Source organism: Trachypithecus francoisi, unplaced genomic scaffold (genome assembly GCF_009764315.1).
Source record: "Trachypithecus francoisi isolate TF-2019V2 unplaced genomic scaffold, Tfra_2.0 Lachesis_group2, whole genome shotgun sequence".
NCBI classification, from domain to species: Eukaryota; Metazoa; Chordata; class Mammalia; order Primates; family Cercopithecidae; genus Trachypithecus; species Trachypithecus francoisi.
In genome coordinates, this window is record NW_022681465.1 from 10,496,524 (window position 1) to 10,510,457 (window position 13,934).

The 13,934-nt window shown below is 47.9% G+C and overlaps 1 protein-coding gene across 1 annotated transcript in view; it reads right to left on the reverse strand.

Moving 5' to 3' along the window:
* Positions 1-1,069: 1,069 nt before the first annotated feature.
* Positions 1,070-13,934, reverse strand: part of DAP (death associated protein) — a 76,548-nt gene continuing 63,683 nt past the window's right edge. The window contains exons 3-4 of the mRNA XM_033178802.1: positions 4,522-4,564; positions 1,070-3,042 (exon numbers count right to left, since the gene is read on the reverse strand). Of these exons, the coding sequence (XP_033034693.1) occupies positions 2,929-3,042; positions 4,522-4,564 (157 nt within the window). The 3' untranslated portion in view covers positions 1,070-2,928. The remainder of the gene's footprint in view (positions 3,043-4,521; positions 4,565-13,934) is intronic.

Below are 13,934 nucleotides of genomic sequence, written 5' to 3' on the forward strand. Positions count from 1 at the left end.
ACAAGGGATATTTGGAGACAGACACACAGACAGGGGATGGCCATGTGACGGCGGAGTCAGAGACCGGAGTGATGCTGCCCACAAGCCAAGGGACGCCAAGGATGGCCACAGCCACCAGGAGCTGGGAGAGGCCAGGAAGTCCCACTGGGCCTGCGGAGGGAGTGTGGCCTGGCCAATACACTGATTTCAAACTTCTCCAGAACTGTGAGAGAACACACTCCTGTTGTTTTAAGCCACACAGTTTGTGGCTTAATTTGTGACTTTGTTAAGGTAGCAATAGAAAACTGACACAGGATAATGATGCTCAGGAATGATGTGGAGAGCCCTGGGGGTGGTTCTGTTCCATGTTTGTTGGATGCTTGGCATTTCTGGCCACCACCATGTATTTACTGAGAATGGGCTCTGTCTAGTGACAGAAAATGAGTATGCCCCTGGTTTCTGTCCTCAGCTTAGCATGGGAGACAGGAGGCAGGAATACAAGCAGCAGCTTCAGAGGCAACACCAGACAAGGCCAGGGTTGTTGGAGGTGTAGACTCCAGCTACACCCAAGCTGGGGCTGTGAATGTGGCCCCTGGTGCTCCCTCTGGTGCTCCCTGACAAATACAGCCCTGGGTGAGAAAACCTCAGGCCCCTCCCACTCACATTCCGATTTGATTCTGGATCGCCAGTGTAATAGTTGTGATTATTTTCTCACAAGGGTTACAGGACACCTTCTGATTAAGGCAAATGTCTTGTACATCAAAAGCTGCTCACCGTCACCCCTGGGCTTACTATTAATCATTCTCTCTTACATCTGTTCCCAAAGGGCCTACCTGGCACAGGCCAGCTGCTGGGCCCAAGTAATATGCTTTAATCAATGGTATTAAGCTTTTCCATGTTATGACATTTTAAGTAGATAATTAGACTCGACTCACCAGGTGTCCAAGAGTTCGACTTCTGTATCTGGAAAATAAGGTTTGAAAACACCCATCATGTACACACGTATGGGTATTTGTGTTTCTACTGAAACCATCTGGCAACCCTGGTAAAATATAAAAGGGAATCTCTGATCTACAAGAAAAAACAAAGCTGGAGAGAAATGCAGGAGCTTTATTATAAATCATCAATACTCTTGAAGTTAACAACTGATACACTCATTTAGGCAAACAGTTTGGATTTAATGATCTAAAGCCCACAGATGCATGCCAGATCTAGCTAAAAGTACATAAAAAGCACACCTCTGGAATAACAGCCCTCCCTCCGGCTGAAGACTGAGAAGCATTCAGCATGCTTCTGGATTTCTGCAACGGCAGGGGCAGGGGTCTGCACGGGCCTGACCTGGTGTTGCTGGAGCGCGGCATCCCCTCGTGGGTGCTACTCCGAAAGGCAGGCTGGGAGGTGCTTGCTGGGGTGTTCCACGGCAGTGCTGCTGACCAAGCTTGGGTCTCTAAAAGCCACCCTCAGTTTATACCAAACTGATGAGGAAATAGGTGGCGACAGGGTCTTGAAGGGTACACGCCGGCTTCCCTTAAGTTGATTAGATGGGAAACCAGACACTGCCTTTCAAGTGTGGGGCTGTGCTGTGCTCCCTCAGGGAGGACGGGCACTGGGTCTGACCAGGTCTGCCTCTGCCCTCACCAGCAGGCAGACGTGAACTGAACAGTACCAGAAAGGCTGGTGATGGCAGCTGCTCATGGCATGGTTGCTGACCTGCAGCAGATCGGCTGTGGGTGAGCAGGACAGTCCGGCCCTCCACAAGCACTGTTCTGGAGTTTCGTCTGAGGACGCAAACCCTCTGGCTTTTCGGAGATGCAGGGTACTCTACTGCCACCAGCCAGCGAGCAGACTAGGACATCTCTAGGCAGGAAATTCATCTAAAAATCGGAGGACAACCTGATGCACGCAAGTGACGATGGACCCAGGCAGCTGTGCACATGGGGTGGGAGGCGTTTGGAGCAGTTAGACCCATCGGTGGACAGGTTTTTCTAGCACAAATGGAATGTGGTGTCTCACGTCCCTAGGGAGACAAGGGGCAGGTTTCTTATCTGGTCTTTCTAAGCTTTCAACTCTCTGGTTCAAGTGTCCCAGAATGAAGTAGAAGTCTATTCCTCCACCCTGGTCCGTGGTCACTTCCAGAACTCTGAAGTGGCTCAGGAGGTGATTCCTTAAGGCCAGCTTTGCTTGATCTCCTGGTGGAGCCTGTCTGGGCTGAGGCGATGTTGGGCTTGCCATGCCGAGATCTCATACCAGAAGTCCTCCCTCGGAGCTACCTGCCTCCAGCCTCATGTTTTGGCATGTTGACTCTTGGAATTGAGGGGCTATTTCTAAGATGCATGCTTTTTTTTTCTTCTTTTTGAAACGGAGTCTCGCTCTGCCTTTTGGCTTTTCTCATGGGTGCCTCATCAGCCTGCACAGGATCCCCCATCTCACAAGGGAGGGGAATTTGGCGTTGCTCTTCCCTGCCTCTAAGGGTCTTTCTGAGGGGCCGCCCAAACTCATTCCCTTATTTCTTACTTTCCCGCAGGTGTTAAGATTTTATTGTCCCAATACTAAAAAGCATGCAATGGCTGAGCTTTTCCCCAACCTTAATCTCATCCTCTCAAATGTGTGCCTTCTTGTTTTTAAGACCACAGACAAGGACGTCAGGCAACTGCTGAAATAGAACTAAAGCTAAAAGTTTTTCTCAGATCTTGGCAAATTCTGCTAATGGCACCTCTAGGGGCGCAATCCTCCTCAAACGACATCCAACCGGACTCACCATAAACAAGGTTTGGGCTGGAGCGGTTTCTAGTTTTAAATATGGAAATGTAAGGCAAAGGACAGAGCACTTGGTTTTGCCTTAGATTTCCCAGCAGAGCAGGATTTGGGAGAAAGTGCTGGTTTTCTCTGTCAGGGAAATACCAAGTACAGTAGAGCCAGGGCCACGGGGGAGGCTGGTGGAGTCCAGGCTCACTTGCGTGGCTGCTGGATGTGCTGGGTTCTTGGGGAAGGATGCTTGTCCATGGAGGCATGTGGCTTCTGGTGAGCCACCTGCGCGGCTGCCGGGGGGAAATCTTTGTCACCCTGTCAGGATACACAGAAAGCTCAGGTTGATCAACAAGAAGCATGGGGTTCGTGGATGAGGAAGCCCCAGGCCAGTGCCCACCAGCGTTTCTGCAGGATGCATGGGGTTCATGGGTGAGGCGGTCCCCAGGTCAGCACCCAACAGCATCTCTGCAGGAAGCAGTGGGTTTGTATGTGAGGAAGCCCCAGGCCAGTGCCCACCAGCGTCCCTGCGGGAAGCAGGGAGTTTGTATGTGAGGAAGCCCCAGGCCAGCGCCCACCAGCGTCCCTGAGGGAAGCAGGGAGTTTGTATGTGAGGAAGCCCCAGCCCAGCACCCACCAGCATCTCTGCAGGAAGCATGGGATTCATGTGTGAGGAAGCCTCAGGCCAGCACCCACCAACGACCCTGCAGGAAGCATGGGGTTCGTGGATGAGGAAACCCTAAGCCAGCGCCCACCAGTGTCCGTGCAGGGAGGGCACGGACTGTGAATGGGTCAAGGAAGGTGGAAGCCTGTCCCCTGTGGGTGGTGGGGGGCCCAGGCCATCAGAACCGGGGAATGGCAGGTGGCACTGAGGCCCACACACTGGCAGGACAGCAAGAATGCTTACTGGCTCTGTCCCATGCTGTGAGACACAGGAACACGCGACTCCCACAGAACTGACTTGGATGCTGGAGGCTTTCTTCTGCTACATTTGTATTTGTGACTACTTACATTGGGGGTAGGACAGAACCAAATCCAGGATCTGAAGTTCAGATGTGCCACCACAGCTGTGAGCCAGGCCTGGGGCGCTGGCCGGGAAGGAAATGCACAGGGCGCCTACAAGACAGAGCCAGGTTCGGCCTGCCCAGTCTCATGAGGGACCCGCTATTTTCCAGAGGGATCAATGGGCTTCTGTGCCAACTGTGGGTGTGGCCAGAGGGGGGCCCACACGAGCAGGCTGGAGCCACATTTCTCTGGCTGGCAGGTTGGCTGGCTGTGGTCACAGTTCCACCAACAGTGGGCTGTCCCCAACACTGGAACTTTCTTCAGGCATCCACTGCTAAGAAAGTGAATGTCCTGAGAACAGCAGCCCTGTGGACGGCAATACTGTGGGGGTTCACTGTCGGGGGTTTGCTGTCGGGGGTTTGCTGTCGGGGGTTCGCTGGCAGGGGTTCGCTGGCGGGGGTTTGCTGGCGGGGGTTCGCTGGCGGGGGTTCGCTGGCGGGGGTTCGCTGATGGGTTTACTGGTGGGAGGCCTGTGCTTAAGTCACAATGTTGGGTCTCACCAAAGGGCGGCTCTGGAAAGGTAAAGGATGTGACCCAAACTGTGAGTCTGGCCTGGGGTCTGCAGAAGCACCCTCTGGGGAAATGCGGCAACCAAGAGAGCCATGGCCACAGATGAGATGAGCAGTGGTGCTGGGTTATTCCAGGTAGAGTTTAATAAAACCAGAAGGAACCGGGAGACTCCATGCTGCCATGCAAAGGCCTCAAACCCACTGCAGACGCTCCCAGACTTACCCGGGCAATGACCCCAGAGATGAACACAGTGGGTTTAGGTGGACTGGAAAACAAGAAGGGAAAAGGCAGATTTAACAAAATAGTCCAAAAAAGGGGACACAGTGGCAGAGCCAGGCTGGAGGGCGTGGAGGCGGAATGGGGAACAAATCTCTTTCTCTGCATTATTTGTTGTAATGACCACACTACAGGGCTCGGGAGCCTTCTTCTTCTGAGGCTAGTTCAGCTCCAAGTACGAGAGAGAAAGAGACTGCAGCCAACTGCAAGTGAATTGCCTACAAGCACTTCCTATTTGTGCTTTTTTTAGAGACAGGGTCTCTGTCACCCAGGCTGAAATGCAGAGCCACGATCATAGCTCACAGCAGCCTCCACTCCTAGACTCAAGTGATCCTCCTGCCTCAGTCTCCCGAGTAGCTGGGACAACAGGCGTGCATCATCACACCCAGCTCATTGTTTTATCTTTGCGGAAGCAGGGTCTTGCTATGTTGCCCAAACTAGTCTTGAACTCCTGGTCTCAAGCCAACCTTCCACCTTGGCCTCCCAACGTGCTGGGATTACAGGCATGAGCCACCGTGCCCAGCCTATTTTTGTTTTTTGGTTAAATCAACACATTTTAACTGTGGGCAAGCCCAATTCTTTTGATTTAATGAGATCATGAAACAGGCGCTTCGCTAAAGCAGGGGAGAAGTAGCTTTACATGGTGTGGACTTGCAGACTTTCTCACTGCCTCCTCAACCCTGGGCTTCCCCTTCCAGCAATCCTCACAGGGGAGATTCCAGAGCCAACACAAACCTCCCGTCCCCCATCAATCCCCGAGCATTACAAATATAAGGTCCTTGGGAAACTTGTCACCTCTTGACATGTTAACCCACACTGAGCTCACCCAAACTGTGGAGTATTGAGGGAATGGATACAGTACCAAAGCAATACAGCTCAGTGTGAAAAAACAGACAAGCCCAAACAGGCTCAAATCACCAGAAGGTCTACCACCTGAAAACACGCTCTGTTAACACGGCGCTATCCTTCCAGGCTTTCCTTCTATGGATAGATGTACGTGCTTTTCTTCTTATTAACCTTTTTCTTACAAAAATAGTCATACTGTTTTGTAATCTGCCTTCTGAACTAAGACTATGGTAAGCATCTCTCCATGTAATTATATACTCTTCTGTACATTTATTTTTGTTGGCTACGTGTGCCATAATTTAAAAACATCAGGACACAGTTTAAGGTAGTGGACAATGTGTGTGCACTTCCAAAATGCCTCCACCAAGGTACAGGCACCACTCTTAGGTACAGGCACCCAAGAACAGGAGGTGAATACAAGGTCAGCCCAGCTGGGACAGCACGATCGATCTGGAACACTCATGGAGGTAGGTGGAGAGGAAGCGTCTCCCTCTTGGCTCAGTTTTGCTTAAGGCCAGCCCTGCTGGGCAGAGGGGGTAGAATTTATCCCTTGAGCTCCCCAGCCTGTCTCTTCCCAGCTCTACTTCTCCTCTGCTGCTGGTAGTCTTTTTAAGGAATCCACTTGTCTTAGCTTTGTTTTGCTGCAGGCAAAAGTCCCAGCATTCAGAAAGTTCACTGACTATTTACTTCCCCAAAGAGTTTACCAAAAACACCTGAAATTCCCCCAAGTAATTTCTGTTACTTTGTGAGATTAAGAAATTTCAAGTTTTGGCTGGGCACGGTGGCTCAAGCCTGTAATCCCAGCACTTTGGGAGGCCGAGACGGGCGGATCACAAGGTCAGGAGATTGAGACCATCCTGGCTAACACGGTGAAACCCCGTCTCTACTAAAAATACAAAAAACTAGCCGGGCGTGGTGGCGGGCGCCTGTAGTCCCAGCTACTCGGGAGGCTGAGGCAGGAGAATGGCGTGAACCCGGGAGGCGGAGCTTGCAGTGAGCTGAGATCCGGCCACTGCACTCCAGCCCGGGCGACAGAGCAAGACTCCGTCGCAAAAAAAATAAAAGAAATTTCAAGTTTTACGAAGCAGCACAGAGATACCCCATACATGACCTTGGTTTTATTTAGTGTTTGTTGTATGGTCACCAAGGGTGGATTTTCTTCCCCTTCCTTTATGTGTATGATTTACCTATAGGATTAATAGCTGGCCAGAGATGAATAAGCTCAGCTCAAGTTTAAGTCCTGCCACGTGGTGTAACTGAATTCATTTAGATTCTTAAAGCACACCCTGCTGTGGTGCCTGATGCCACCCACAGGGGAGGGCTTCCAGGGATTCAGGCCAAGAAGTTTGCATCCAAAGCTCAGGAACTGTGGTCTGAATTCTAACATTTTATAAAATATTTGGAAAGGAATACAGAAATGGCAGCACAAAGTTTCTTAAAGTCCTTTGGAATGTTCTTTTAAACATCTATGAACAGCCTGAAGCAGGGATGGCCCCACTCTGGTAGCAAATCATATAGTATCATCTTGAACAAGGCACAGCCGTCTTTCCGCAGCAGGAGTGCACAGTGGCTTTCACTGTCTCCATGTCTTACTTGCTTTTTAATCTGTCGAGGCTCTCAAAGGCGGAAATACAGGAGATCACCCCACTCCAGAAACTTGATAAAAATGTCATCCATAGAGAGTCAATCTAGTAAGAATACATGCATAATAAAGGGAATTAGCTTCCCTATCAAACTGAGCCCTAAAAGGTGGCTGAGGAAGCTTGAGTAATTATGTACATATATAGGTAAACACCCTCCCCTCTACACACACACACACACACACACACACACACACACATATACACACATACCTTGTTTTATGGCATCGGCTTATTGCAGTTCACAGGTAATGTGTTTCTTTAGGAATTGAAGGTTTGTGGCAACTCTGCATAAGCAAGACTATGGGCATCCATCTTCGTTATTATTATGTCTGTTTTGGTGATCTGCGGTCATTGATCTTTGATGTTACTATTGTAATTATTTTGGGGCACCATGAACTGTGCCCATATGAGATGGTAAACTTAATCAACACTTGTCGCATGTGTTCTGACAGTTCTACTGACCAGCCATTCCCTGTCTCTCTTCTTCTCTTCAGGCCTTCCTACTCCCTGAGACATAGCAATATTGAAATTAGGGCAACTAGCAACTCTACAATTGTCTACAATGGCCTAGAAGTGTTCAAGTGAAAGGAAGAGTCGCATGTCTGTCACTTTCAATCAAAAGCTAGAAATGACCAAGCTTAGTGAGGAAGACAAGTCGGAAGCTCAGACAGGCTGGTCTCTTCTACCAAATAGCCAAGTTGTGAATGCAAAGGAAGAGTTCTTGGAGAAAATTAAAAATGCTACTCCAGTGAGAACTGGCGTGAGTGACAAGGAAGTAAAAGAGCATTATTGTTGATACGGAGAAAGTTTGAGTGGTCTGGATAGAAGACAAGCTGCAACATTCCCTTAAGCCAAAGTCTAATCTAGAGCGAGGCCCTAACTCCTTCAGTTCTGTGAAGGCTAAGAGAGGTGAGGAAGCTGCAGAAGAAAAGGTGGAAACTAGCAGAGATTGGTTCATGAAGTTTAAGGAAAGAAGCCATCTCTAGAAGACAAAAGTGCAAGGTGAAGTAGCAACTGCTGATGAAGAAGCTGCAGCAAATTCTCTAGAAGATCTAGCTAAGATCATTGATGAAAGTGGCTACACTAAACAACAGGTTTTCAATGTTCACAAAACAGCCTTTTATTGGAAAAAGATGTAATCTAGGACTTTCATAGCTAGAGAGGGGAAGTCAATGACTGGTTTCAAAGCTTCCAAGGACAGCTGACTCTTATAAGGAACTAATGCAGCTGATGACTTTAATTTGATGCCAATGCTCATTTACCATTCCAAACATCCTAGGGCCCTTGGGAATTACGTAAAATCTACTGTGTGTGTGTCCTCTATACATGGGATAACAGAGCCTGGATGGTGGCACATCGGTTTACATCAAGGTTTACTGCTTATTTTAAGCCCACTGTTGAGACCTACTGCTCAAAAAAAAGATTCAAAGTATTACTGCTGATTTATAATGCTCCTGGCCACCCACGACCAAGTATACAAGGAGATTAATGTTGTTTTCATATCTGCTAAGACAACATTCATTCTGCAACCCATGGATCAACAAGTAATTTCGACTTTCAAGTCTTATTATTTAAGAAATAAGTAATTCCACTGGTGGATTTGGGCAAAGTAAATTGAAAACCTTCTGGAAAGAATTTAGATGCCACTAAGAACACTCATGATTCATGGGAGGAGGTCAAAATATCAATATTAACAGGAGTTTGGAAGAAGCTGATTCCAACCCTCATGGGTAACTTTGAAGGGGTTCAAGACTTCACTGGAGGAAGTAACTGCAGATGTGGTGAAAACAGCAAGAGAACTAGAATCAGAAGTGGAGCCTGAAGATGGAACTGAATGGCTGCAATCTAGTGATTCAACTCCTCAAGGATGAGGAGTTGCTTCTCATGGATGAGCAAAGAAAGTGGTTTCTTGAGCTGGAATCTACACCTGGTGAAGATGCTGTAAACACTGTTGAAATAACAACAAAGGATATAGAATATTACATAAATTTAATTGATAAAGCAGTGGCAGGCTTTGAGATGACTGACTCCATTTTTGAAAGAAGTTCTACCATGGGTAAAATGCTATCAAACAGCATCGCATGCTGCAGAGAAATCTTTCCTGAAAGGAAGAGTTGATCTATGTCACAAACTTCATTGCTGTCTTTTTTTTTTGAGAGAGGGAGAGAGTCTCACTCTGTTGCCCAGGCTGGAGTACAGTGGTGCTGTATCTGCTCAATGCAACCTCCACCTCCCAGGTTCAAAAGATTCTCATGCCTCAGCCTCCAGAGTAGCTGGGATTACAGGCGCACACCACCATGGCTGGCTAATTTTTATATTTTTAGTAGAGATGGGGTTTCGCCATGTTTGCCACGCTGGTCTTGAACTCCTGGCCTCAAGTGATCTACCCGCCTCGACCTCCCAAAGTGCTAGGATTGCAGGTGTGAGCCACCACACCCGGCCTGTTGTCTTATTTTAAGAAACTGCCACAGCCACTTCAACCTTCAGTAACCACCAGCCCAATCAGTCAGCGGCCATCAACACTGAGGCAAGACCCTCCACCAGCAAAAAGACTGAGCCTCACTGAAGGCTCAGATGATCATCAGCATACAGAATTTTAAATTGTTTTTTAATTTTAAATTAAGGTATGCACATTGTTTTTTAGATGTAATGCTAGACGTAATGCTACTGTACACTTAATAGGCTACAATGGAGTGTAAACAAAACTTTTATGTGCACTGTGAAACCAAAAAGTTTGTGGGACTCACTTTATCGCAATATTTGCTTTATTATGGTGGTCTGGAGCAGACCCTGCAATATCTCTGAGGTCTGCCTGTACATATTCATTATTGAAAAGCAGACAAGCAAAAAAAGTTAAAATCACTTGTAATTCTGTATTACTGTATGTGTGTATTTATAAAGACTGACACAAGCACAGAATTACTGTCCCATCACAACTGCCGAATGGCCATGGAGACTCTGGGGGCTAAAGGAGACCCCCAGCAATGAGGGTGGTCTACACTGTGAGTAGGCCACCCTTTGCAGAAGTGGATGGAACTCTAGGATGCAGAGGGGCTGTCCAGCATCAGGGTGCCAGCCTGGAGAGGACTCCATGGTGGGTGTTCCTGACAGGCTCCTTGGTTGAGCCCAGTCCCATTATGTAGTAGCTACCACGTGAGGCTCTCTGGGGACCTGGCCATCAGGAGTCTGTTTCCAGCACTGGTCCCCTGTGTGCACTGATGACGGATGTCTGGAACCCAGGGATCTACCCACCCTTCCTCCCTGCCCTCGGTGCTCCTCAGAGATGATGTCCTCTGGGCATCTCCTGTATTGATCACGACAAGGGTGGGGTTCTATGCCTCCAGTATGTCCCAGGGGAAATGTGTACGAACAGTGATGATATGAGATCATGACCACTCTGCTCTAGCCTGAGTGCTGGAAAACACACATGGAAGTCGAGGCCTAGAACCCAGCCTCTGACTCCCAGTTCATGCTGTTTCCTTTCCTAAACCCACATTTAGCACCTCACTCCCACATGAGCTGCTCAAGGACACTGTCCCATCACAACTGCTGAATGGCCATGGAGACCCTGGGGGCTAAGGGAGACCCCCAGGAGTAAGAATGACCCTCCCCCTACAGTCCCAGCTCATTCCAGGAGCGTCCAGGGCAGTGGTTGCAGGTTGCAGATTCTAAGAGTCCACGGGAGGCATTTACAGATGGCGCTGTCCTTGCAAAACCCCAAATTTTACAGAGATAGATCCTATGTGGTGAGCCATGACTGAATCATCTGAGCTTTCGTGGCTTGCTGGATTCTGCTCATAAAGACAGGGCATGTCAGTGAAAATCATGCTAGGCTCAGCATAAGAAATGTGCCTCTGCCAGCCATCGGGTGGTCGGGGGTGAGGTGAGGCCCGCCGGGTGCGGCGATAAGCCAGGGGTTGGTGTGCTTTGTGCTACATCCTATACAAAGTGGCTAGTCATTCTGCTGGATGTGGTGCTGGCGACTTGGCTGAGTGATGGCAAGACTGAGGGTCCGGCGCTGCAGTCAAAGGGACTCAGGATGGAAAGGCCGTGAACTTACCCTCGTGCACACCTTGAGGGCTGACTCTGAGCTGAAGAGCAGGAACAGGGAAAGTCACTCAGTGGCTTAGGTCAGAGCTTAGGTCAGAGCAGTCTTTTGGGGGCACAACCATAACAGTGTGCATTCCACCCAATTAACTTGGGGAAGAGCCACACGAAGACCTGAGACTTCATCCTGCACTGCTGTTCTTCAGTGCCCCCATCTGTTTGGTGCCGGTAAGAAATAAGGTACTGAAAGAAAGAACCCTGTGTATCCAGCACTTCCGCAGGTGAGGTCCTTGCTTTAAGACTGCACTTTTTACACGATATTCAAGAATTGTATTTCGTGAGAAAGTCTTATCAAGCCCCAAGAGGCGACTCGGTGGGAAGTGACAGGACACCAGACTGAGGGGTCTCCTTTAGCTCTGGTCTGCTCCAGGCAAACGTTATTCCTAGACAGTCCAAGCTCTCTCTCCTCTCTTCTAACTTCGTTTGGAAACCCCAGCCAGCTCAGCAACTAATTACAAACAAATTATTACCATTTTAGCCATTTTTAAGTATACAGCTCAGTGGCATTAAGTATATTCATAATATTATGCTATCATCACCTTTATCTATTTCCAGAACTTTTTCATCATTCCCAACAGAAAGTCTGTCCCTGTTAAACACTAGCTCCCCATTCTCTCCTCCTCCCAGTCCCTGGCCATCACCATGCATTTAACTATCTTAGGGATCTCAGGTTAAGTGGAATCATACAGTACTTGTCTTTTTGTGTCTGGCTTATTCCATCTCGTATAGTACTGTCAGGGTTCATTTATGTGGCAGCATGTGTGGGAATTCCGTTTTGAGGCTGAATAACATTCCGCTGTATGGAGAGATCACATTGTGCTTATCCATTTGTCTGCTGATGGACACCCGGACTGCTGCGAATGGTGCAGCTATGGACGTGGGTATATAAATATGTGCTCGAGTTTCTGCTTCCAATTATTTTGTGTGTAACTCAGAAGTGGAATTGCTGGGTTATATGGTAATTCTGTGTTTAACTTTTTGAGGAATCACCACCGTTTTCCACAGCGGCTATTCCATTTTAGATTCCCACCAGCAACGGATACGGGTTCCTATTTCCCCAAATCCCTGCCAACACTTGTTTTCTGTTTTATTTTATTTTTCGGATAAAGGCTCTACTCTAATGGGTGTGAAGAGGTATCGTACTGTGGTTTAGATTTAGCAACTAATTTTTAAGAATAAGCTTCCCTGCTGCAGAATAATAAGTATCAATCTGTATTGATCATTCATCATTAAAGGTCTTTATGAACCAAAAGTCCTCCCCCAAAAGTCTCTCCTCGAAAACTGAAAAGGCCATAATTGGCTGTAAGGACATATGGCAGCTGCCCATGAAAAGATGGCAAAAGGCAGGCCTCTTCCAGGATGTCTAGCGGCAGTATGTATCTTCACGTCACTCGCCCCGTGACGCAGCGTATGCTGCTGAAGGTTTCCATCAAGTTTGGCCCAAAGGCTTCAGAGCCCAGTCGTTTTTTCCAACTATAATTAACAGTAAGTTAAATTGGCAAATAATTATTTATGATGTTCATATAGTAAAAACAGTTACTAAACTCTTTGAGATATGGTAGCTTGAACAAAATCTCACAAGCGAGAAACCCCGGTCAAGAGTCTGGGTGTAAGGCTGTACAGGCAAAACATGCCTATTTTAAATGCCATTAGGCTTCCATGCCAAGTATAACCTGCATTTCTCAAGTCTATAAAGTATGATAGCTGCTTTGAGGATTTATTTGATCTGATGAAAATCATTCTGACAGATGCTGTTTTGAAGATGCAACATTATTTTCTCTCAGGAAACAGAGAGTGAAAACTATCAACCCTGCCCGCCCCGTGTCCTCAGGCCTTTCCAGACTTTAAAAATCACACTTATTTAAATGTAAAGGAACTGCAAGCCAGGCAGAATTAGCCAGGATTAGAATCCAGATAACACTTCCTATACACTAGCAGAAACTGCAGCTTTTTCACACCCAGACTAAGCAGCCACCTGCTGTGCGTGCACGTGGGTCTCTCTTGTCCATCTGGTAAGGACCACATCAAACTCTGAAAAGGACCCTTTGTCCTTAACAGAAGTTCACTATTTCCTATTTTCTAAATTTTCTTAATGAAGAAGATTTACACCGTATTGGCACTCTGTGGAAACTGCAGACAGGCAGATGAAGTGCCAGAGACGCTTAGCGAGGGAGCAACCCTGCAGAATGCAGATCTCATCAAGACTGAGCTTGGTGGTCTCATCTTTAAAGGCATGTGGAAAGGGCGGAGAAACCCAAATTCATAGTTTTAAAACTTCCCTAAACTCCCATACAGCAACTATTTAACTCAATATATTCAAATTACTGCCATCCCAACACGTAACTCATATAAAAATTGAGAAGACTTAACGTTCATTTCCCTCCCTCGCCATCGCGGGGCTCTGACAGCGTGGTTTCTGTGCCAGTTCTGAGAGGGGTAAAGCGATGCGCTCTGTGAGTCAGGGCTGGACAGGAGGTTCCCTACCAGACAGACGGCTGCTGCAATCTACACCTTCATCCTTTTGCAGTCGACAGCTGGAGGGACTTCAGTGGGGGCCGCCTGGATGTCTCCCAGGGGCCCGGATTCTGTCTTCTTGCACTTAGTCCAGCGCCCATCCCAAGTCTAACGACTCTTCCACAGGACAGCCCTTTGATATTTGAAGGTGACCACAAGCCCCCAGAACATCCCTTTCCCAGACTCAAAGGCATGATTTCAAATTCCTTCACTCTCTCAGCTATTTTCCCAACTGCGTTCCGGTGTGGT